Here is a 26,658-nt window from a genome sequence, read left to right as displayed (position 1 = left end):
CATGTAAAGAGTATCCACACAAGTAGAAGGTATCCGCACATGTAAAGAGTATCCACACAAGTAGAAGGTATCCGCACATGTAAAGAGTATCCATACAAGTAGAAAGTATCCACACATGTAAGAGTATCCACACAAGTAGAAGGTATCCGCACATGTAAAGAGTATCCACACAAGTAGAAAGTATCCGCACATGTAAAGAGTATCCAGCATCACTAAGTAATCCACTTGAATTTCCCGGTGACATTTCTGGTAAATGATCATTACAGACGCGGTGTAGAGCTTGATGTAAATTTGATGTAAAATCATCCTTTATCTTTTATCACACTTTTATCTCGTGCTTATCTGCCCATGCTCAGGAAAAGTAAAAAGGCACTTTTCCTTAAGCAGCCAGGCGCAGCTGGCAGCCGCTTATCCGTGGAGTTTACTTTTGCTACCGCCAAAACATCAATCGTACCTGACACCCTTTTTGGAATTTCTCTGGTGTTATCCAGTCTTCGAGCATTCTCAGAATAGAAGCTCCCTAGGATGAAGAGAGAGAGCGATTAAGCTAGAGATTGTGCAAGAAACACTATCACTGAGCAATACTGCAAAACTGTATGATTGTATTCCAGTGTTTCTTTAAAATCATTCTGATGAATTACGTAGTTATTGTGACTTAGGGTAAACACACACACACACACATTCACACACACTCACACACACACAAAAAGCACCCTTTCAATGTATGTGTTTTCTAAATATCAAATTGGTGAAGAGAAATTGCCCAAATTGCCATCTCATCAGTGACTGGAGGTCTAAATGGTTATTGCACTTCCCCAAGTCAGCCGGCAGATGGCGATCTGTTAATGAAAGAAAAGAAAAATTGTCCTCACCGCACATTCTTGGCTGAAGCGCTAAATTTCAAGGTGAAATCCTGGCAAATTATTAAGTATACCTCCACATAAGAAACAATAAGTATATTTAACAGAAAGAAATAGAAAATCTCTCCCAAAATAGTTTAGTATAGATAGGTATGTAATGTAGGCACAAAACCATTTTAGATCAAAAGTAGTTTTGCTTCATTTTGTTTTATAGATCTCAAGAATTTGAGGCATGTCCTGATTCCCAGCTTCTTCAATGTGGGTTGATACTAAGACGTGCTACTTGTAAGATTTTTATATTGGTTTTCAACTAATATACACAAAAATATTGCCTTCCCACTTAAGTCATTTTTACTACAATTTCCCAAGTACTTTAAATTGCATTTGGACAGAGTAAGAATAAGGCTTAGAAACATATTTATTTCTGACACTATTTTAAGCCCCTGGCAGATCCAGGACTTAGAGAATTGAGTCTGAGTTTTCCTTTGTGAGTTCCTAAGACAGATAATCAATCATTTCAAAGAAGGCCAAAAAGATGCCATGGGTATGCGGAGAAAAGCTGAAAATGACGGCATCAGCTTCACGTGGTAACTGTTTTCAGGGAGGCCGATTTTGATAGCTCTCATTGTGATAATTATAAAGACGACCATGTCAGGGCTATCCACTCTAACAGTAGCTTTTCAGTCACTTAATACAAGGGCTGATTCGTGAGAAACCAAGGTTAGGAAGCTACACAGAAAGGCTTAAATTATATTAATACAAGCATGGAACACATGTGGAAATTGTAGGAAGAGTCACGAGAGAATGTCAACAGAAGCTTGGGCTACAAGTTCCTTTCAGCATCTCAGTCAAGTTTTAGTGGCTAAAAACGGCCTTGCCTACAAAACACAAACAACTGCCTCTGTCTGTCTGTTTGTCTGCCTGCCCTCTCTCTCACGCACACGCACACGCACACAATGAATGAACCCAACCAAGCTGCATTTGAATGTTTGTTCTAAACATCAAAGCGTTCTCCTATTAGAAATATCCATGTAGTTAGTTGGCTATCCTCACTGTTGACCACACAGCAGAAAAGTAAGACATAGTTTCTCTCTCTCTCTCTCTCTCTCTCTCTCTCTCTCTCTCTCTCTCTCTCTCTCTCTCTCTCAAAAAAAAAAATCAAGCTAAGGGCTAGTAGGATAGTTAGTGGATAAAGCAGTTTGCCGCCAAGCCCCACAGCCAGTGTTCAACCCTCCAAACCCACAGAATGGAAGGCAAGAAGCTGCCCTCTCTCACCATGTGCATCTGTGGCCCTGCTCCCACAAAATACATTTTAAGAAAATAAAGAAAAAATTAAATGGATGTTTAAGATATAATTGCTGAATTATTGGAATGAAAGCTGCTTTAAACAGAAGTGGAAAAAATGAAAAATTAATTCCAAAATCCTGCATTGAATCCTTCACTTGCAAAATACCACTTATTTAATATTTAGCCCCAGCTGTATTTTCACCTGTTTTTCATCCCTCATGGCAAGATCTAACCATTTTTTAAAAAACAAAATTTTAGACAAGGACTAAAAGTCGGTCAACAAAAAGATGTTCAAAACCAATGTTGTGTGTCTCCCACCTTGCTGTATGATATTCCATCAAACACAGATGTTATCTCAGCTGGCGTGGACACCGGGACAACCACTGGATGTGAAGACATCAGGGAGTCGTCCTCTTGCACAGGTAACACGTCTTCGAGCAGCACCTGACTGAGCTGAAATGGCAGAAAGCAAAGAAAGCTAGCTCTCCTCTCAGATGGCTTTCTATTTTATAACATGTTACATGTATTCGAAACTGTGGGAAGAGGAATGGAAATGACTCAGATTACGGAATGAGATCTCTAGGTCTTCAAATGGATCCTGTACGGTCAACTGCTCTACACCAACTCCAGTTCTCGGTCTGTAATTCTTACTGCTCTCTGTACTTTCAACTGGACCAAATGTCTCAAGTTTTCTAGTCTGTGTAGTGGGAATGATGTCACGTCTCGGGGTCATGATGAACACTGACCAAGGTAGAGACTCAATTGGCCAAAGATGTTGTTTCCGGCTACTTGTCTGTAGAATGTGAACAGTTTTTAATTAATCAAAGAAAACAGTAGTTCATTCTTCCATTCCGGTGATCAACTGTGATCTGGCCATAGGTTTTCCCAGTCAAGTAGCGTGGCTATGATTCTCGCAGTACAGTTGGCCTTCCTTGGCAGAGACCGTAGTTTTTCTGTTTTCTTGATACATAACTTAAACAAATTCCCTCCATCACTAGCAGTGAGAGCCCCTCCTCTTTGGACTTGTGCACAGGACTCAAGCTCCAGTTTATGTGCAGCATTTGCTAAGCAGTACCTGGTACCCAGGGGAGTGCAACAAAGTGTCTGTCATTGTTACTTTGATTCATACGGATGAAGATCCTACAAACTAACCCTGTTAAACTAGTACTAGTTTTTTAAAATCCACACTTTATTTCTTTCTACTAACTTAAAACATTTCCAAAGGAGGGGCTTGTTATACTAACTTATATTTCCCAGTGTCGTGGTTGCCCTTCATAATAGACAAGGTCTTGTGGTTGAATGATAGCTGTGTCATGACACTTTGGCTTGAATTTGTGTTCGTTGGGTGGGTTGGTTGGTTTGGTGTGTATATCAAGAGGTTTAGGTGAGAAGAAAAACCCGTTTTTTTTCTGAATGCAGCCTGGCTCTCACATTACTGGGAGGTGTTATTATCTTCGTAAAACAAAAATTGACACTGATGAAGTAAGTTACAGTGGTATACATGGGACTTTCTTTCTAACTTATTTATCCAACTTCTTTCCACACAAGACAGTAGGCAGGGAACTCTGTAAGGACTAAATGAACGTTTTTAACAAAGGACTTGGTCGTCTGCTCTTAGCTAAATGCAAGATGAATAAATGGGAAGAAGGGAGGGACAAATTACAGCTATATTACATGATTCCATTCCACTGAGAGTTCAAAAAATGAGTAATGAATTCTTCTAGAATATTCTAATCCCCTTCACTCCCCATCCTGAGAATTGAGCCTAGGACTTTGCCCATGCTAGCAAAATATTCTATCACTGAGTTACATCCACAGCTCTTGGGTTTCCAAGTCAAGACCTCAGTAAGTATCTCAGACTAGTCTTGAACTCTTGACTCTGTTGCTTCGTTCTCCCAAGTTCAGGGTTCACTGGTGTTTACAACCAAGCTAGGCTTAACCGGTGTTTTGAAATACCAAAATTGGAATCTTAAGCAACACTTAAATGTTACAACTTAATATAAGATTTTGATATAGGGAGGTCACCAAAGTACTGTAATAGAAAAAATAAAAGACAAAATAATTTGCCCATTGTGTAATTTATTTTCAAAAAACCATGAAGTCATTAATGTTTACTGCAATGATGATTGGCAAGTGGATATTTTTACTTACTTATTTTTACCTTTATTCCTAGCCTTTGTCATAACTGAGATAGAAGTACTAGCAGTAGATAGTGTGACAGGAACCAGCTAACATCCTACAGTGCATAGGACAGCCCATAAAACAAAGCACTGCCCCAAATGTTAATAGTTCTAGGGTACAAAAAAAAAAATCCTGGTGTCAATTAAGTGTTTAAAGACTCAACTTTGCAGATTAATTTCCTCATCTTTCAAAGATTAGGGAAATGCAAGTATTTAATGTAAAAGTTGGTTTTCCAAAAGCCAGGCTTGGTGGCACATGCCATTAATCTCAGTACTCTGGAAGCAGAGATAGGCAGATCTCTGTGCATTCAAGAAATGGGGGTAGGGGGTTACAATTGCTTTTAAATTTTTTTTAACCTACATCAGAAGCTGTGACTACATGTACAAGATCAAGCCAACCAAACTCCCAGTTTGGATCGGGGAGAGGTTATGATGACCCACCCCTAACTGAGGAGCCGCCCCACCCCCAGCTGAGGCCCTATTGACAATTGATGGCTGCTATTCGGAGGAAGGGTCCATTTTCTTCAGGAATGTGGCCCTGGGAAGTCTAACCATGTTCCAGTGGCTAGTCCTGTACCTGAGTGTTTCGTTGGTTTGTTTGTTTGTTGTTTGCTTTTGTAAGGACATGAAATTGTGAAGGAAAGTGGGGGCAGCGGGTAGATGGGGGGAAGAGGAGAGGGTAGGAAAAAAATGTTTTAAAGATGAAAAAGGAAAACATTTATAGACTTTTGAGCCCCAGGGAAGCTAAACTTCTGTTGGATGGTGTTTTCCTTTATTTTTAAATTCGCCTTTTAGTAGCCTTTCTATGACACTTAGGAGACATTGGAGTTTAGAGGTCATTTAAAAATACTTTTAGAAGTCAGAGAAAGATATAAATAACTCCAAGTTGAGCAGTCTTGTTATTTCTTTATCAGATTCACGTAGGAGACTAAGCTCTTTGAATATGCTTTATTTTTTCCCTTTATAGCAATGGGATGAGATAGTTCTTACGTCCATCCCTTTTTAAAGGTAAGTTACTCAATATTAAAAACAGTCCAGTAGAGGGCAGTATTGTACATACTTCATGACAATCTACATCTACATAGAGATAGGTATACACGTCTATGGGGTGAACATACATGTATAAATACAGCCAGAGACGAATACTTACATGATCTAAATACAAACAAAAAGGGCTTAATTTTCAAAAAAAAAAAAAAAGCTTCTGTAGCATTCCTGGAAATTTTTATTCCAGGCCTCTTGAGGGCACACTGTGAGAATGTTCACTAAGTCTACAGTTTGGGAACTTGGACGCTTACTTGATACAGAACAATGCCCTCATTGGACATTAAAGGGAGACCTGACCTAGAGAAGATTGTGCACCTTGCTCACGGCCACACTTCCGGCTGTGCACCTAAGAGGTGACGTAGTTAGGATGTGAGTTTGTACCTGACTGCTGAGGTTCCGCCGCTTCACCACCTTCCAGGAACCTACTCAAGTCAAACAGCTTATAAAATAAGACTTTGGAAGAGCTGACACCCTACTCCCCGGAAATGTGGGGTGGGTGTTTCCCACACTTTCTCCCCTGACTCCTCTATCCTTACAGGTGTTTGTCTGTGACTCCCTACTGCCTTGACGCCCAGGATAAGGCTCTTGGCAAAGAACAGCTCAGAGGAGTCACTGGCTCCAGACTACCCTCGGAACCAATATCCAAGACCGCCATTGTGTTTGACCCTAATCCTAGACCATTGGCAAAGGCTTCAGTTGGGTTTCTAGGAAGAAAACAGATTCAGAGAGTGTGTGTTTAGGACTCACCATCTGCCAGTCTTTTTCTGCGTGGTTTACTCCCAAGAACTCGAAGAACGAAGCAAATCCTTCATTTAGCCACAAGTCGTCCCACCAGTCCATTGTCACGATATTTCCAAACCACTGAAATGAAAAGCAGTGAATGAGGAAGTAGTCAGATGTTTACTCTCATGGTAGGGGATTGCGTAGGCAATTTCACGGCATGGATTTGTAACTGACACAGGCATGGTCAACATTGTACCTAACAAATATTTTCCACTTTATCTTGATTTAAGGAACGTTAAATTTTCTCATTTATTCCCATAGTTTAAGGAATATATAATAACCTAGGAAGGTCTCTTGCATATTTATTAAACACAAAACAGTTTAAAGCAGTGGTTCTCAGCCTTCCTAATGCTGTTCCACACATTATGATAACCCCCAACCATAAAATTATTTTTCTTGCTACATTGTAATCTAAGTTTGCTACTGCTGTGAATCATAATATACACATCTGTGTTTTCTGATGGTCTTAGGTGACCCCTGTGAAAGGGTCATTTGAATCCCACAGGGCAATGACCCATAGGTTGAGAACCACTGGAAAGTTTCTGTGCAGTTAAACATTAGTTAACACTTATACTGGCTTTCACACCAGATGCTTTGCGTTGGTCTGTTTTACTTCTTTGGTCATTCACACTTTGTATTACTGCTGTGGAAAGAGGCCAGTTTTTAAAAAGCAAGTAGATTTGCTTCAAGGCCCTCTCTCTACCTGGTGTACGAGTTCATGAGCAACCACACTGGCCACTCTCTGTTGGTTGGATGAGGCCGATAGCTGGGGATCGTAAAGCAGGTTTGTTTCTCGGTAAGTGACAAGTCCCCAGTTTTCCATGGCGCCGGTGCCAAAATCTGGAATAGCAATTTTATCTATGGAAAAAGACAGTCTGGTGAGAAACACATTCTTTCCACTTGTTCACAGTGTTTCTTACCAAATTAAGTTCGTTGGTTGACTTTTTTAAGGCTAAAAATAATGTTTCAGAGTGAGAAGCAGGAATCATTTGTGCAAACATTCGGTCCTAAAGCACTCAACAATCCCACGGAGAAGTTCCTGTAGCCTCCAGACTTCAATGTGTCATCCTTCCCTACCCACCCGCCCCCTTTTTCTCTTAAAGATTACATGACTGCTCTTTTACTCGAAGCCTGGATGGTTTTATGTCTTTTCTTCTCTGTACAGTACTTCAATTTTATTAGTTTTCCCCATCCCTCATTTATGACCTTGGTTATAAACAGCATCTGTTTGGGCGATACAGTGTTAGGAAAGAAAAGGAATGAAGCCTTTAAATGAGAACTGAGAAGACCGAGCTTGAGAGTTCATAGAAACAGCTTACATGTCAAGAACACAGACTTAGAAACCCGGCCCCCTCCAATGACGAACAATTTAAGGACAGTCTGAATCTCTGCCAAACTAATGTCCTCTTTTATTACTACTATCATTTAAATGAGGCACAAAATTTTAAATAAGTGAAATTTCATTCTAACATATAAGAAAGGGGCCTTTCTGGTTGAAATGAAATTTCTTAAACATTTGTATGAAAGAATAAAAATATATATCTTCGTTAAAAATCAAGGTCATAGTGATTTTCTTTTCATGTTATTCTTTTTCCATGGGTTAGCAATTATGGTAAAAGAATAGCCCTAAAGCTTAGGAAAGTATTGCCCCTGTAGCTAACATTTTTCACAATGTTGGAAAGTATAATTTGTACAAATCCCCGAGTAAATGCAAGCAATCTCTTTTCTAGTGAATACAGACATTATAATTAATTAATGTCAATTCAATTACCTTTTGATATAAGTGAGGACATCATTTCCAAAGGCTCTATTGGCTAATTCTGAAAGTGTTGAAGATGCACAGGGAAGCGGATGGGGAGGGAAGAGAAGAGGGGGAGGAAGAGAGAAACTGGTGTGAGTTCTGCATCTGGGGTCACCACGATCACATGAAGTGAGACATAGACAATGGACACTGAGGCATTTGGGTTCCTGAAACATCCAGAATTTTCCTTCTGACTCTGGTAAAAAGCTAATTGTCTTTCTGTGTCCTCTCATAATAGATATGTGACACAAAGTGCCATTGAAGAGAAAATGAGGTGTGGAGGGTGAAGACACACAGTCAATGTGCCTTTTGCCTTCTATGGGATTTATTAAGGTGGTAGGTATTAAATAGGGAAGTGGATTCTCGGTTGTATCTCTGTGTGTGTGTCTCTCTCTTTCTCTGTCTCTGTCTCTCTCTCTCTGTCTCTCTCTGTCTCTCTCTTTCTCTCTCCCTCTCTCTGTCTCTCTCTCTCTCTGTGTCTGTCTGTCTGTCTCTCTGTGTCTGTCTGTCTCTCTATGTCTGTCTCTCTTTCTCCAGGACAAGGATTCTCTGAGTGGCCCTGGCTAGCCTGGAACTCCCTCCATAGACTAGGCTGGTCTCAAACTCAGAGCCACCACCTACCACCTGTGTCTGCCTCCCAAATTCTGGGATTAAAGCTATGCACCACTACAGCCCAGGCAGTTGGTTGGTTCTCTTAATGCCTTCCTTGTAAGTGTCTCCAAGGGTCTTACAGTTACAACGTTGTTCATACCAGTCACTCAAGCTTGTTTGTGCTGTTCTTGAAGACAGCATATCCATACATTTGGAATATGGCTTTCCTTGCATTTTACAAAAAAAGAAAAAAACATGCCTTTCTGTCCACATTGAAGAAAAGGAAACTCTGGAAGGAGATTCAGTATTGCATTCCCAAGGCTGGGACGCCTTACACGAAGGTCAGGTTGGAAGCACATGGGCCTCTTACAATATCACTGACCCTTACTGTTTTGCAACTTCCTTAGGAGGACCACACATGCAAACCATTGGAAGAGTCCTGATTATTAAATGAAGTGATGTAGTTTTAGCTCAGTGGCTGTGTTGGCCTCACTGTGAGCAAGCTCTGCAGAAGTCGCTTTCCAAACCAAAGATCTTCATCATATCAGAGTAGAGAGTGACTATTATTTTTGAAAGACTGCAGCATGGATCTTTGAGCTTGTAGTTAACATCAGACATGAAGTGCATGCATGTACTAAAAAGACTCTGAGATGGTCAGTAATTAATGGTAATATAATTAGACACACTAGGTTAACTTAGGTGTTTAAAAAAAAAAAAGACAAGACAAAACAAAACATATCCAAAGGCAACTTGAAATGAGGAATTAAAAGTATTTTCTCACCCAGTTTAGGAAGAGAATACTCCATAGCAAAATAGTCTTCGAAGTAATCAAATACAGCTTTGGTTATGTTTGCCGCATACTCTGCTGTTTGCTTTTGATTGGGCTGGACGTAAACAGTGAGCTAGTAAGGAAACAGACGTTCAGAAAGATGAGTCTTCATCTGATAAAACATAGACCCACAAACTGTGAAGCACGAGATAACTGAACACCGGAGGCCTTTGGAGTCAGAGCGTCTAGTTTGAATCCCCAGCCTGCTTTGTGTAGCCTTCCACAAATCATTACATGGCTCTAAGACTTGGTAAAAAGGGTTATTAAGATGTAACTGTGTGACATTAGTGAATAGAAACAGCTTAAAGCATAATGGTTGGCACGTAAACCATTAGAGAAGTTTGCTACCAAAGCCTGGTAGCATGTCAGACATTAACAGGTATTATCACCTTTCAAAAATCTGTATTTTCTGGGGCTGGAGAGATGGTTCAGCGGATAAGACCACTGACTATTCTTCCAGAGGACCTGGGTTAAATTCCCAGAAGCCATGTGGCAGCTCACAACTCTCTGTGACTCCAGTCCCAGGAGATCTGACTCCTTCACACAGACATACATGTAGGCAAAGTATCAACATATATAAAATAAAAATAAGTCTTTTTTAAAAAAAAAACTGAAAACAAAAAAACCCTAAACCCTTGCATTGTTTTTTTGGTATTTATAACTCTATGTGTCTACATATCTTTCCTTGTACCCACAGGTTTGTCTTGTGTGCACAGTCCCTTGTGAGGAAACAAACTCATTTCATTCTTCCCATTGAAGGTGCTTTTGACTACACATTTCCTCTTTGTGACATTCCACTCTGCTTATCTAAATGGGCCAGCCATGTTTCAAGTTCACTCCCAGCACCTAAAATACGATGACTCAAAGGTTTCCCAAGAGGGAGTAAGAATCATCCATCCTCTGAGGTGCCGGCATATTATTTTATGTCCCTGTGACCTAATTTACAAACAAAATTGAGTGCAGATTTTTGTCCCAACTCTAATCATTCATGACATTATTTAAAAAAAAATATTGTTAAGAATTCTTCTAAGCAGATGAATAGCTGTTGTCACTGGATGCTAGAATCTGTGCTGAGGAACCTTCTGATTGTTTAGAGACTTTCAATGTGTGGAAGAGGGAAAAGGGCTTCAGATTACGGTCTGCTTCATTTGTGAGAAAGTCAAGTGAGGTATGGGTGGTACCCCCAAGACCTGATGCAAAACTCTCCTGCAATGGTGAGATTCAGTCATTTCAGTAAGTTCAGGACTGTTGACCTAACTAGACCAGATGATTCAAGATCAGAAAAATGAGAGAGTGAGAGAGAGAGGGGGGGGGGACCTACTCAGTTCCTCTTCCCATTGCATTACTACAATGATGATGGTAACTTGAGCATACACCCCCTGCTCTGTTTCTTAGAAGAGACTCTGGAGACCTCCCACAACATGAAATGCAGATAGTGAAAGAATGTCCCTTAAATGACCAGTGCTGTCTGGCTGCTCCCCTTCGTATCGGAGACTCTCACCTCTTTTGCATAAGTCAAAATGAACTCCTGCCTCAGTCAGTGACCCTCTCAACAGTCGTTGAGCTTTTTAGTCTTTACTCTCTAAAAGACATGAGATGATCCATTTCTATGACCCTCTCCTATCCTCTTGTTGAACAATGACAGACCTTCTCCAAGTGATAACTGAATCTAAGGACCCAGCTGGCAGCCACTGAACAAAACCATGGTGACCTGTTGTGAAAAATCGAAGCCACCATGGCGGCATGGTACTGCCTTACTGTCAGCAGAAAGGCTCAGAACCTTTCACCTGTCGAGGAGTTAGTGTGATAGACTCACTAAGATTTTTGCCACACTCACTCTCCGTCAGACATTTCAGGGAGGTCTGTTCCTCTTGACACTGCCCTGCCATCTACATCCGTGTTTTGTGCCATCTGTTTGGAGTGGGAAGCCAGGCTGAGAAAAAGGAAAGTCAGATGATAGTAAACCCCCTGCTTTAGATGAAACTGTGAGGAGGAGAAAAACTTAGTGCTCCTTCTGCTTCTGCTTTCCTATTACCCACAGAAGGTGGTCCCCTTTTACTGAATCCTGGGCTTAAGCACTCAACTATACTAGCATTGAGCTTTGTCTCAGCTCACACAGACTTTGTCCAAGCATGCTTCTGTAACAGTATCAGTTACTTCTTTTCTTTCTCCACATTTCTGTTGATGACAGCAACAGAAAAGACTGGCATCAGCATTCATTCCTTCCTCACTGGTTTCTGGGGGAATGCCCAACCCCCATCCCCACACAGAATCATGCATTGTCCACACCCCATCAGCTGCCGACTATACCTAGGACCTTTCCAGACAACCCCTGTAGGTCATATTTTCCAGACACAGATTTGATCAATGAACTGAGAGATCATAGACTAGCATCCTTGAACTAGTCCCACAATCCCTTATCTACAATTATAAAATCCAAAGAGTTTTTAAGATTTTTGCAATTAGACAAAGCAAATCCATAAGTGTATCCTAGCTGCTATAGGTCAGGAACATATTATGACATGGAAGATTCTACCAACATGCTAACACTGTCTGCCATCTAAAGCCTCCATATAATGGAGGCAACATCCTTTCAACTACAGAACACCCGTGATGTCTGGACTGAAGGATTTAGAAAGACTGCCCCCTCGGCAGATGCTCTCACTACTGCTCTGCTGCCCATTTCCAGCTCCCTGATCGTGGCAACATCACGCCCCATTCCTGTATCCTTCTCCTTCCTACAGGGGACTTTCCCTACCTCAAAGCACTGGGTCTATTGCAAAGCTGAAGTTTATAAACTCCACTGTAAATTGATTCCTCTTTTGAGACCATGACACATCTGCTCTGTCATTATTTCAATAGCTTTTCTCTTATCATACTGGACCCTATTATAAGCAGGCTTAGTTTTGTAAAGGTTCATTTATTGTATTTTATGAGTATGATGTTTTGACTGCAGGTACGTCTGTGCATCATGTGTGTACCTGAGTAGGCTGGAGGGAGTGTCTGAAAGATTCTTTAGATATAAGTGGTGGTGAGCAGCCATATGGGTGCTGAAAATCGAACCTGGGTCCACCTCAAAAGCAATAAGTACTCCGTTTGTTTGTTTGTTTGTTTGTTTGTTTGTTTGTTTGTTTGGTTTTTTGAGACAGGGTTTCTCTGTATAGCCCTGGCTGTCCTGGAACTCACCCTGTAGACCAGGCTGGTCTTGAACTCAGAAATCTGCCTATCTCTGCCTCCCAAGTGCTAGGATTAAAAGCATGAGCCTCCACTGCCCTGCACAATAAGTACTCTTAACTGTTGTGCCAGCTCTCCAGCCTCATAAAGTAGGCATTTAGAATTTTTAATATGATCCCTTTCATTCTAGTGACTCTAGTCTCTTTGTTAGACTTGACTATCATGATGGACCAACTAAGAACTACTTAACGAGTCTTTATACCATCCTTTCCCCCTACCCCCTATTTGTATCCAAACCACAAACCTTGTATAAACCTCCCCAACATTTACTTATGGGTCTCACTGCAGGTGGTGTTAGCTCTTCTCCTGCATGGGTGTCTCATGCTACATATCAGGTCGATGAATTTTGAACAACTACTAATAGAACGTCATATTTTATGTAACTGCTGATCATTTTACTGAAACTCTTGGAACCTGTTTTCACAACCTCTTATTCACTATTAGAAAGTCTAAGAGCTCCAGAAATCAAAAGTATTTTATTTGTCTAAATTAACTAATTTGGCAATATCATTGGACCTGAACTGATAGGTGGATTTTCATATCTTTTATTTTTTCTGTTATACATACATACACACACACACACACACACACACACACCTATATCTACATGCATTGTTTATCAGGTACTGCCCCAGGTCCCATGAAAGCTATCAATGTATCAGTATTTGAAAAAAAAATGCCTTCATGCAAATCTAAACATGTGATTTCTAATGTAAAACCATCCCCAAAAACCTATAGCATTCATTTAAAAATTGAGAGTTCAAAGGGGATTTAAGTGTGTGGCAGTTTGAATGAGACTGGTTCTTATCATATGTTTGAATACTTGATCCTCAATGGAACTGTTTGGGAAGGATTAGGAGGTGGAGCCTTTTTGGAGGAAAAGTGTCACTGGGGGTGGGACTTTTCACTAAGCTACCCCAGTATTTTCTCTGCCTTGTGCTTGTGGATTGAGATAAAAGGTCTCAGTTGCTCCTTTCATTCAGTCATCATGGACTCTACCACTCTGGAACTGTAGACCCAATTCCACACTTCCTTTTATAAGTTGCCTTGGCCAGTACGTGTTATCACAGCAGTGGGAAAGTGACTGGGGAAAAATGAAAGGCACAAATGAAAGCAGAGTTTGGCAAAGTCACCATCATGCTGCCTCTTTTCTCCACTAGTAAAGACGAAGCTTCACTTCTCCCAGCTACATGGTAGAGATAACAGCAGTATTATGTAACAGAAAGATGGATGGATTGAATAAGATAACATTTCCACAGTGTTTGCCACATCCAACCTCTGGGTCTCATTGCCAGAATCAGTATCGTAGATAACACATTCAGTTATTAGCCTTGGTGAGTCTTTGTCTGAACTTCCTTCTGTGTGAGTGACAGCACAAGGTGGTGCTCATGTTGCTTTCAAGAGCAATGGAGAATGAGGAGATGGCAGGAAGTGAACCTTGTGCTTTTGAGATACAAAGTAATGGGTTCTTGGTATCCACACAATGAACATGGAAGTCAAGCCACTCGATTTGCAGGAGCTTCATTTAGAAAAGCTTTCAGAAATGATTTCAGAAAGCCAGGAACCAAACAGAGCACAGAGTTTTCATTGTGATAATGGGTGGACTAGCGACTAGAAAGGCATCCAGGCTACCCTATCTCGAAAGACAAGAGATTTATCTAGGTCGGTAGAATAAAAAAGATTGACCATGGCAGTAAACTATGAAATTGTATACGGATCTGATATCAGGACGCTAAACTTGAGAAGACTCTACAAACAGAAAGAACCAGTTTTCAGACTGACAAACACCATTGCCACCATAGCCTGCTCAAAGCCAGGTGTGATGGCTTGAATATGCTTGGCCCAGGGTATGGCACTATTAGGAGGTGTGGCTTTGTTGGAGTAAGTAGATAAGATTAAAAATAAAAATCAGAACGAGAAAGAGGCACCTACACAGCTTTCACCCCATTCTTGCATACATGTAAGTTAGGTGATATTATTGAAGATGACATCACTGTGCTTAGTTTTATGTCTATATTCTACATATCCTAGCAGAGCTGAAAGTTAGGAGAGAAGAGTATTTGGATAAAACAAAACAACAAAACGGCAATGACACATCAGTTTCCTTTATATGCTTTCAAGTTTGTCTTTCCAATGTGACACCTTCTTTGTAGATGTTGAATTAATATGGACTTTCTGTTATATTCTTTGTGTTTTGAGACAGAGTCTGATGTAATCTACATTGACTTTGAACTAACTCACTATGTAGCCAAGGTTGGTCTTGAACTCCTAATACCCTGGGTTCTATCTCCCTGGTACTGAGATTACAGGTGGGCCACTAAGGCCACCCCAGCATCTATTTTTATTCTTTACAAGAATAACAATAACCAAGTGTCAGATAACTTGTTTTGACTCAAGTGAGCTGCCAGTAAAAGCTCATGTGGCCTCGGGAAGCACCCTGGGCTTCCCCAGCCCTTCGTAAGCAGTGACATGCTAAGCTCCAAGTTCTGAACACAGTTTGAACCCATAGAGTTAACAACAATTGCGACAACTATCACAGTGCTAAAGGGTTTCTGTATATATACAAATTTATCTCTGGATAAGATACAAACCTAAATCTAGGAGGAATATGTCATATCAGAAGGCAAACTTGGAAACACACAAATGAAATGGATGTGTCAATGTTGTTTGCTACCAAATATCTTATGCTGGCTGGTCAGTGAGCTCCAGGCATTTACCTGTCCTTGCCTCCCAGGCTCAAGGATTATAAATGTGTTACACCTTGCCCAGCTTTTTATATAGGTGTTACGAAATCCAATACACACTCATGTGTATGCAGTATGCATTTTACGGACTGAATCTTCTTCCAGGGCACCCTGCTCCCAACATAACATTTAAAAACAATAAAATGAACTCATGACCAAAATAACTCCATAGGAAAGTTTTAAGCTACCCTTCACGTGCCACAATAATAATTGCTGTAGACAAGAGCTACTGCTTTAATGAGAAGTCAGAACTGTTGAGAGAAAGATGGTATTTACAGAGCCTTGAAATACTCCTAAATGTTTATTGCTCACTGTCGTGGTCATGACAAGGTTGTAGATAGTCTGAAAGCTGTGATCTCTATTCCCTTCCTCAGGATGTGGACTGTGTGTAGGGACTGCCGTTAAGAAGAATGTGGAAATGTGAAATGGGAAGTTACAACAGAATAAGTGGTTTACACCATGGTAACTAATGGTGGAACTTAGGTCACCAGGACTGTCATGTTCCCACTGACGTGAGGGAACAAAAAGGACTCTTCCCCTCTGTGGTACCCTCCAAATCAAAAGCCCTAGTCAATTCTTACAAAAGAACCACACAAACCCAAATCGGCAGCCTACAAGAAAACCTGACCAGTGCTCTTCACATGTGTGGAAATTGATTTCTGTGCCCAAACTGCTTCCATAAACATGGAGATATCCCCACCCCTACCTCCTGAATGTTTATGAAAAACATGATGAGCATAAACTCATGAGGTAACAGAGCACAAGTGAAGGAAGGACTCTGTGTACCCAGGAAAGGCAGCATTAATTAGAACAGGAAGAAGTGTGGGTGGGCTAAACTGTTGTTAAAACAAAACAAAAATGCTACATCTACGAAGAAGATTGTACTGAGTGGACACCTCTCTGTAGATCTAAAAAGATGACAGCCACTGGTGATGCAAGATCTGGAAGTAGGAAGAGACAGGGTCAAGTGATCCATTCCTGTTCTCAGCTACACTGTGAAGACAGTAAAATGTTGAGGCTGCCCTGATTGCTCACATGCACACACACACATACATACACAAAAGCACAGGTACACACACACACACACACACACACACACAAATATCCCAGACTGGAGGAAGCAAGACTTGATTAAGCCCTGTACAGATGGACTGTCTATTGGCTATTGAAACAAAGCCAACACAATAGCAGAAAAGCTGATGAAATACAAATAAAGGGCTGTTGGTTGATTAGTCCATAGGGTTGTATACATATTCATTTCCTAGGCTTCATGAATGTCTGATAAATAGTTATATATAGTCTGATTCAGCATAACAGTTATATCTCTGTGAACTATTTCAAAATACGATGTTAAAATACACCCCATTATTAAAACAGTATTTTCTTGGGCTATAATTTCTATAAAATGCAAAAATTGAAACTCATGACAAAAAACTTAAAACCTGGGTCTGAAAAGATGGCTCAGCAGTTAAGAGCACTGACTGCTTCTCCAGAGGACCCAGTTTCAATTCCTAGCACCAATATGGTGGCTCACAATCATCTGTAACCAGAGTCCTGGGGGATCCAAAGTCCTCTTCTGAACTTCATGAGTACCAAGCCCCAACATACTACACAGTCAAAACCTCCATCCACATGAAATAAAATAATAGTTAAAACAACTTAAAACCCTCTTAAATATAGTCTCTTTCTTAAGCAAAACAAACAGAAGCCAATAGCATGCATAGTGTTTGATGCTGCACTTTCATTTAGGCAAACAATGAACTAAGATGAGGGTAATTGAGAAACCAAGTGTAGTTAGCAAGGCTTCATCCCCAGGCAGAATTCTGGGCACCATGATTCTGGAACTGTTTCTCTACACTTTGGAGAAGAACATTCAGTCTCTTTCTGAGTTAGAATTGACTTGGCTGCAGTGCAAGCACTAGTTGAGTGAACATTGTCTTTAATCTGAGTTTGCTCTTCAATTTTCTTTGCTAGAAAAGCCAAGGAAGCTGTCCAACAAGGCAAGAATTCCTTTTTACACATACTTCCTTACAAAAAGGCCAAATGCCCCAAAGAAATTTAACTTGGCCTGGATTGGATTCCTTGGAACTGGGTTCAAAATACATTCTGGAGAAGTCACTGTAGGTCAAATACATTGGAGAGGATGTCACAAACCTATGAACAGGGAATGATTTTACTTGTGTCAATTTAGAAGTTTTCTTAGTTCCTGTTTTCTTCCAAACTTTCTATAATGTATGTGTTTAAGGGAATATGCATATTTAAATCCAAAATGTCCTAGATTTGAAGATGAATTGCAGTGTATCCCAGGATATTTATTATTATTATTATTATTATTATTATTATTATTATTATATCCTTATTTATGTATTTATGTATTTGTTTTTATTTATTTATTTATTTATTTATTTATTTATTCATTTGGTTTCTCAAGGCAAGGTTTCACTATGTAGCCTCGGCAGTCCTGGAACTCAACTGTAAACTAGGCTGGCCTTAAACTCTGCCTCCTGAGTACTGGGATTAAAGGTGAGTGCCACCACTACTTGGCTGTTAATAATATTATTAATAACACAGTTAACATATTATGATGTGAATCCTGAAAGAATGATGAGATGGTAATTGTTACATTCATAGCTGAGCAGTTATCATGCACAGCTGAAGTGTCGTGTACACTAACTATACTCTACACAGTTCAGGGTGGATAAGTGGGTAGGTAGGTTGGTTGGTTTTTCTTTGGTGGAATTTAGTGTAATCGTTTGCCACAAACCATTAACCAATCAACTAAACCTCAAAAAGCCTCAGGAGGTGGTTTCTTGCCAAGATCTGGAAGAGGGAAAAAGAGAGGGTGGCAGAGAGATAGAGAGAGCAGAGAGACAGAGATAGACAGAGACAGAGATAGAAAGAGAGACAGAGATTTACCTATTAGTGTCTGGTCTTAATAATTACAGAATACTATAAATAATTCTTCCTGAATTGAATAAAAACATAACACTACTACTCTTCAAAAAAAATATTCGGGAGCCAAAAGTTTTCTGAGCTATCTTAAAACTCTATATAATTTTTCTCATGTACATGTTTGGATCTTTGGCCAACACAAAAAGAACTCCATGGATTTTTTGTGAACTTTTTGTTTCCCTTTTGGGGGTTTGCTTTTGCTTACAATAGATGGCTTCATTCCTGACACATGCTATATGTCTTTTCTTCTAGTTACAGTAAAAATAGACCTTGATCTGCTGATAAGAGGTGAGAAAGTTGAGTATGTACCCCTCACCAAATTTGATAAGAGTATCACCGGTGCTTGCGTTATATAGTACAAACTGACTGAATGAGTGTCAGGGGACTAATGTCCCAGAATACACCATTGGAACAGCGTGAGTAAGAATGGCCATTGGCTCCTCTCGATATCTATGAAGAATGATGTGTACACTGTAATGATCTAACTCCTTCTTTAAAGTATTTTACTGAAAGAGTAGCAGGACCTCTGGTCCAAACGGTGCAGTAAATGATGCTCTGCTGCACCGTCATGGCTCCCAGCATGCAGCAGTGGGTGGATAAAATACAAAATGGGAGACATATAAGGCACAAGAGGGCTTTAACTGATGAGTCTCTGTAAAACCTGTGAGAAGCAGTGGGTGACGTTGGAGCAGTCAGCTTGCCAAGTAGGTGCAGGGTCTCACTCCTAACCAAGAAGCTATCTGCAATTGATACTCACTGGCAAAATGAAAACCTGTTTTCTCTGATGGATTGTAACTGGGTATATCTCCTATGCTCCAGCATAGGCCCCATGTCCAGGAGTAACTGGCCAACACAAAAAGAATCTCATGGGCTTTTAATGGACTTCTTGTTTTTATTTTTTATATTTTATATTTTTGTCTTATTGGTCTTTAGCTAGTTGGTTTTGACTTTCATTTCTATGTTTTGATTTTGAAAGACATGCAGAGAGAACGAATAGGTAGATAATAGGCAAACAGACAGACAGACAGGCAGATAGACAGAATAAAGTTGGGTAAGGAGGTAGGCAAGACATTGGAGAGGTAGGGGGAGAGGTAAAACATAATCAAAATAACTTGTATGAGAAAGAATTTTAAAAAGAATTATTAACACTGGGCATGGTGGCTCATACCTTTAACTCAGTACTCATGAGGTAGAGGCAGGTGGATATCTGTGAGGCTGAGACCAGCCTGGACTACACAGTGAGTTTCAGGACGGCCAGGACTGTTGCATAGAAAAACTGTGTCTTGAACCCCATCCCCACCCCAAAATTATTTGCCTTGAGTTTGGGAGGGAGTAAGGGAGACCACAGGATGTATGGAAGGAGAGGACGTGGTATGGGTCAGAGGGAAGAAAGAAAAGGGGAAATGATGTAATTATATTTTAATTAGAAATTTAAAATTATTTTTTAAAATTGAATAAAGTGTAAGAGTCATGGTTAAATGAGTAAAAATTTGTAATAGGAAATAATAGTACAGGAGGGACAATACAGGGTTTTAGATGGAGAACCGTTTCTCTCTTTCTTTTCAAAAAGTAATTTAGGTAGAAATACTTTAGAGAAATTCCAAATGATAAATATCTGTGGCTGTGATCCAGGAAAACCTGGTATGGGGGAGAACCCATCCATGTGATATAGGAAATCCAGTAAGTGGGAGACTATCAACGGGCATGACATGGCCATGTAGACCTTCATTCACCTCTGTCTGGGAACCACTAGCAATGGTAGCAAGAAAGTCAGAGAACTGCAGGCTAGAAACCAACAGACCAGGGCATCATTCATGAGGCTATACTGACTGACTTTTACACTAAAAATTCCAAGGCAAATTTTCAACTAACTATTTATAATTCATTTTTAAAAAGAGTTATAAGACTTGATGGGTTTCCTCTCTGTTACATTTCTGTAGAAATTCAGCCTTCTAAGAAGGCTGAATTTTATTTGTTTGTACTTCTCTCTGAAGTGAGTAGCACACTGGGCGCGTTTTCTTCTGGGGTGCCGACATTAGCCTTCAATTCAGAGTGAGCATATGAAGAGCTGGCGGGGGGGGGGGGGGCAAAGGGAAGTTTCATGAAGCATTAGCATGTACATTAGGTGCTTCGGATCCTGAGGTGAAGTTCTGTTCAACTTTTACGGGAGACTATCCCACATGTTAGCAGAAGAGGTGAAGGGGAAGGCGCCCCCTGGAGTCAGCTCCAGAGTCACTGTCTCCCTGGGTTCTGACTAGAGTATCCAGGGAATTTCAGAAAACAGTTCAGTTCTGTTAGTCTCTTATGAAATAGACCAGAAAGGAACAGTCATGGCAGGATATCCTCACTCCCTTTCCGAAGCATGGGAGACCCTGCTGATTTAAGACAGATTCTGCAGTCAGCTTTCAGGGACGAGCCGTTTAAGAAGTATTTACTACTGTTGGGATCTTCTGCAAAACAGTATTTTCTACTATATTTCTCTATTCCTTTACACAAAATCCATCCTTAGAATCGAGCCAAACAATGATACAAACCATAATGACTCGCCCAGGCAGCAGAGCTGCTCCGGAGACTCAGCAAGGGAGCCATCGGGAAAACTCAAGCTCACAGTTGCTACTAGAAAGTCACTAAGAGTGGAATGTCTTCTGCTGGTCACTTGGCTGCATTCTGACTCATAAACCTACCTGAGCATAGAGGAATTGCACAGCCTTTCTGCCTTGTTTTGACATTTTACTCAAAATAGAAAACAAAAGTACCCAGAATGTAATCATATTGTAAAAATGTAACGGGAGAAACACCTGTGTGCGACAATGTCATTTATCATGAGTTCTAAAGAAAACACTCAATAAACATTTCACATTTGCTGTGGTGCTGGAAGAAAACCATGACGAGGACTAATGGACTCAATTTTATATCAAGCCAGAGGCACACCACTGCCTATGAGAAGTAGAGTCTAGAAAAGTTTCCTGTATTGATGCCATGCCCCCAGTACACTGTATTATCTTTGGGAACTGGTGGTACCCTCGATCACACTAACAGTTGCATCAAAGTGACACAGGTGTTTGAGGTGAGTTGAGCTGGATCTGTCCTCCTGAGCCCCAAGCGAAAGGTCATTTGATGTTCCCCTACTCACAATAACATCTATATTGGAAACCCAGTTTTTGCATGTCTCAGTATCAATCCCACTGATAACCTAAAGGAAGGCAGCGTTTTCCAGGAGCAAGTTTCATGGGATGTAGAAATATCTGACTCTCCCCCTGGCAACGACTGATGATAAGGCAATGTGATTTTCAGAACGTCACATTTCCCAGAAAACTTTGCAAAGCATGATGCTTTAGAAAGCATACAGAATGTGAGTCCCTACCACTCCACAGATGGCTCTTGGGCAAAACATTTTAATTCTGTTGGCTTCGAGTTTCTCATCTGAAAGATGGGGTAGTGACTTTTTCCTTATAAATACATACTGTGAAAAGTGTCCTATGGGGATATATATATATATGTTATAGAGACGAATTGATTTACTTTCTAAGCAAAATAAGAATACAAAAATGGCAAAGTGAGGGCTTCCAAAACAAACCAATTTTTAAAAAAACACTTAAAACATTTATCTTTTATTTTTATTTTATGTATACAGGTGTTCTGCCTGCATGTATGGCTGTGAATCGTATACATATCTAGTGCCTGAGGTGACCAGAGAAGGGCATCATATAACTAGAGGTACAGACGGTTGTGAGCCACCATGTGGGTGCTGAGAATCTAATCCAGATCCTCTGGAAAAGCACCCAGTGCTTTTGACCTTCGAGCCATCTCTCTAGTCCCCAAACCAAAAAAAAAAAAAAAAGTAGATAAAAATGTTTTTGGTTTTTCAAAAAGAAGTCATTGGGACAGCAAGATAGATCGTCATATAGGGGGTCTGGGGCCTCTCTAACGATCCGGGTTCGATCCTCAGATCTTCTGTAGTAGGAGAGAGTAAATTGTCACTAGGTGTCCTCTGACCTCCACACCGTGTGAATAGTACAGGCTCCCTCAACCCTCACGTTAAATAAATAAATGCCAAAAAAAATTTAAAGGAAGTTATTGATGCTGTCATTTAAAAAACATATATTCTCATATTTTCAAAACTACTTCTGATACGTTGCCAACTTTTTTTAGAGTTCTGTGCCAGTTTGTTGGTTTAAAAGTTATATCATTTGAAATACATTTTTTTTGTTTTTGTTAAAGACTTCCTTATTTATTTTATGCATATGAGAGCACTGTAGCTGTCCTCAGACACACCAGAAGAGGGCATCAGATTCCATTGCAGATGGTTGTGAGCCACCATGTGGTTGCTGGGAATTGAACTCAGGAACTCTGGAAGAGCACTCAGTGCTCTTAACCACTGAGCCACCTCTCCAGCCCCATATTTTTTGTTTTTGTTTGTTTGTTTGTTTGTTTGTTTTGCATCAGGATCTTGGGAAGTTGCTGCCTGATTTTAATTACATATAGAAGTTACAACCATGAACTGTTCAGCTCTTGGTTGCTTGCAGAATATTCACCTCCCCACCCTAGCTCTCCTGAGGAGCTCCTTCTAACACACATGTCTATCCTTGTATTGAAGTTGGGTAGGGTCATAGAGTCTGACATACTTGTACTGGTCTGTATAGGAGCTGGCTCTGAATTTCCAGTGAAGTTTCTCTTTAAAATAATTCAAGGCTGTGCATAGGTACGGCTGTCACTTTTGTGTATTGATCACCTGTGTCCTGTAGCTTGTACTTTTCTATGTTGTTCAGAGTTCATGATGCTCCTAGAACCTGGTGACTAATTAGATTTCTTGCCAATTGTATGGAAAACTAATAAGCAATTATTTTTAAAAGCCAGAAAGTTAACCGCAAACACATTGGTAGTGTTTTTGAAATCTCCGTAAGACTCACTGGTTTGCCGCTCCTGGACATTCTCTGTATAGAGGTGAACTGATGGACGGCGAAGCACACCAGGTAGGTGCTCATCGGGACAGACTTCATAAAAGTGGTTTTATTCCAGTAGTTATCCACTATCTCTTCTTTCTGTGGGAAACAGAAGATCATCTTTTATTTATCACAAGATCAACCATGAATAAGACAAACAAATGAATGCCCTAAGCCCCACTCCCTACTCAGAACTTCATTTTTGAAATTCAGACCTCAAATGCAAAGTCATAATACTGAAGAACCTGGAGGAGAAGTCACTTTGTTTTGTCAACACCTGAAAGTGACTCAATTACACGGTGGATCAGATTCCTCAGGGGAAAGTAAGTTTAACTGGCATACCAACTGGGCAGGAGTTTGCCTTTCTGAAAAAAATAAATCCACAGTGTTGACCATATATTAATATTTGATCCCTTAATGAAGAATAGGCTGAATCTTACAGAAGGAAGAATTAAACAGGCAGGAGCTGGTTTCACCATGTGTAAGGAGAGAAACGACTGTGTAAATAACCAGTGTTGGCGTTTCTTCCCCCAACTCCAGCTAACTACATTGAAGAGTCAAGGTATTGACACTAAAGTCAAGGCCCTGGTTACCACTGTCAGAAGGGATTCCATTGTTTGACCTAGTTACTAGCTTGTCTGGGTTTCTTCATCCACACCAGTTCTGCCCATCCTTCTTTCAATCACTTCCAGCCCTCAGCCAGACTCCTGCTGCTGTAACTCAAACATTTGAGCGTCTGTGTATAACCACTTTCTAGACAGGAATATTCTTACCATTTGTGGGTATGTGCATGCTCCAGAGAGAAATTTACCTCACAATAAAAGTCTACTGGTATCAATTTGTTCTTCTAACAACCCAGAGAACCATCCTTCTCCCAACAAGTATTTGCATCTACCAGAATTAAAGATACATAGACTTTGAAGATGAGTAGGTCATGGGGAAGGGGAAGTCAGTTTATCTTTTTTTGTGCCTCACCGAACTCTCCCCTCGTCTACTCCAAGGCAATCTGATGACACCTGTGTCTTCATCACATGTTTTAATTCATGTGTCAAACTTAAAATCTTATCCTTTACTCTTTCTTCTCTAATCCAAACTGAATTTCCCAAAGAAAACGGTCTGAAAAATGGATTTGTTCTGGGGCTGTGAACATTTTACGTTTTAATCTTGATATATTTGCTCTTTTTTTGGTTTGTGCTTTTCAAGGATTGGTTTATTATTATGAGGATGGGTTTCAGTGATAGTTCAGATAGTAAATCAGAATGATGGGAGGTATAATTTCCAGGCAGAGATCAATTATGCTGATGAGTGAACCTGGTTCTTTTATGCATCAAATATGTGATGTGCATAATAAACCATAACTTCAAGGTAATTCTTTCATTAACAATGTCACCCATTATGAAGAGGAAACATAGGAGAGAGTCCTGCATTGACAAGTATCCAGGCAGTGTTATTGCAGCCTGTTATTACTTTAATGTTTGATAGGTTCTTTCTACAGGAAAATCTATGGGCATGGTATTCTCTGAATTGAAGAACCAAGAATTGAAGTAATAATTTTCTTTTACACAACTTTATCTATTTTTTTAAAAAGGGCTTGTTTTGAACTGAAAAGTCTAAACAGTAAGTCTAGCCTAGAAATATTTAAGTGTATCATTGTTTGTTTGTTTGTTTTCCTGGCTAGTGGTCTGTGTGGTTAAGCAGAGCCCCTAGCCAACGTCTGTGTACTGTATTCTTCCTTCCTTCGAAATCGCAAGATGAATTTATTGTTAGACTGTGATAAGTTGACAATTTCCTAGAGTCAAAGAAACAAAGATTGCTAAGATGCATTCCTATTCTTTTAAATTGATAGCTATAGCACATTTAGTTTTAGAACTCAGGGTTACCTCCTCTGGTAAATCAAGGAGTTTGAGTAGTATTGTAAACTGAGTGTGAGCAGAAACAAAAATTTTAAAGATGCTTACCTCTACTGGCATATTTGAAAGTGCTGAGTATACATTTGGGTGAATGATGGAGATATTGTAAGTGGCCTTCTTGTTGGGTTCATCGAAACAAGGGAAGGACTTCCTGGCGTCCGTTGGCTCATGGTCAGTGGCCGCTATGCTCCTTAGGAGTAAACAGAGACATAATGCACACAGTCCTCTGACAGTCCCTGTCTTTCTATGTCTATAGAAAATATGCACTATGTTATTGTAACTGTTAACATTTCCATGTGCTGGGTCTGAGAAACTATCAAATGTCAGTCAACATGTTTTAGAATTCTGAGGGTATTCTACCTAAAACCTCTGCACAACAGGGGGAAAATACATGCAGACCCAGCTGCCTGTTTCTAACTGCTGGGAGCTCTGAGCAGGTGTGTTCTGTCTTGAGCAGAGGAGTATCTTCTCAAACCCTCCCTTTCACCAGTGGAACATTCCTCCTTGCTTATGCTACATCAAGGACAGAAACTCCTGTTCATTTTCAGGCAGCATTGGTACTGAGCCATCACCCTGGTGAAGTACATGATAACCTGCTCTGAAGCCCCATTCTGAGGGCTGAGGGCAGAGCTCAGTAGTCGACCATCCACCTGATCTGTGCAAGGCCCTGGGTGCAATCTCCACCATAATCTCTAAATTCATAGTCTCTGAGCTCACTTTGGAAAAGACAGCAGCAGTATTCCTTATGGCTGTTTCTAGGCATGTGCTTGTGGGCACTAAACTGCTGAGGTTTAACATTTCTAGAATTTAAAAGTGAAAATACTGCATATATATATATATATATATATATATATACATGTATATGTATATATGTATATATGTATATGTATATGTATATGTATATGTATATATATATGCATGTTTCAGTAAGAGAATATGATTTATATTTGCTCATTGGATGGAACAGAAAATAAAAACAGTAGAAGCAAGGTAACTTTGATTGATGTAACCAATAATTTGTGCAAGAATAATGTAGGTTCTCATGACCTAGAGAAACTGTATCACAAAGAATATTAAGCTAAAGATCCAGAACAGGCATTTCACCCTGTAATTCCAACATGCAGGAGGCTGAACCAGGAAGATTACTTCTAGTCTCAAGCCAATCTGGGTACACAGAACCAGACCTTGTCTCAACAAAAACAACAAACTCCAAAACAAAAAAACTACACACACACACACACACACAACACACACACAGAGAGAGAGACAGACAGAGAGACAGAGAGACAGAGACAGAGAGACAGATACATACGCCACCACCACAAGAACAACAACAAGAGCTAAATTATTAGCTCTTTTGATTTATTCTAAAGGTACCAGTCAGCCTCATCCTTACACACACAGATACCAGCCTCATCCTTACACACACAGATACAAGCCTCATCCTTATACACACAGATACAAGCCTCATCCTTACACACACAGATACAAGCCTCA

General features: G+C 40.2%; 1 protein-coding gene across 1 annotated transcript in view; it reads right to left on the bottom strand.

Annotated features, from left to right (window-relative positions):
- Enpep (glutamyl aminopeptidase) overlaps nt 1-26,658 on the bottom strand; it is a 74,963-nt gene that overhangs the window by 37,538 nt on the left and 10,767 nt on the right. The window contains exons 2-8 of the mRNA XM_028760411.1: nt 25,210-25,351; nt 23,219-23,350; nt 9,331-9,451; nt 6,861-7,015; nt 6,122-6,235; nt 2,466-2,600; nt 455-520 (exon numbers count right to left, since the gene is read on the bottom strand). Coding sequence (XP_028616244.1) covers nt 455-520; nt 2,466-2,600; nt 6,122-6,235; nt 6,861-7,015; nt 9,331-9,451; nt 23,219-23,350; nt 25,210-25,351 — 865 coding nt within the window. The remainder of the gene's footprint in view (nt 1-454; nt 521-2,465; nt 2,601-6,121; nt 6,236-6,860; nt 7,016-9,330; nt 9,452-23,218; nt 23,351-25,209; nt 25,352-26,658) is intronic.

This window comes from Grammomys surdaster, unplaced genomic scaffold (genome assembly GCF_004785775.1).
Source record: "Grammomys surdaster isolate TR1022 unplaced genomic scaffold, NIH_TR_1.0 126531, whole genome shotgun sequence".
NCBI classification, from domain to species: Eukaryota; Metazoa; Chordata; class Mammalia; order Rodentia; family Muridae; genus Grammomys; species Grammomys surdaster.
The sequence above is the reverse complement of the archived record's forward strand: the minus strand, read 5'-3'. Positions and strand labels throughout refer to the sequence as shown.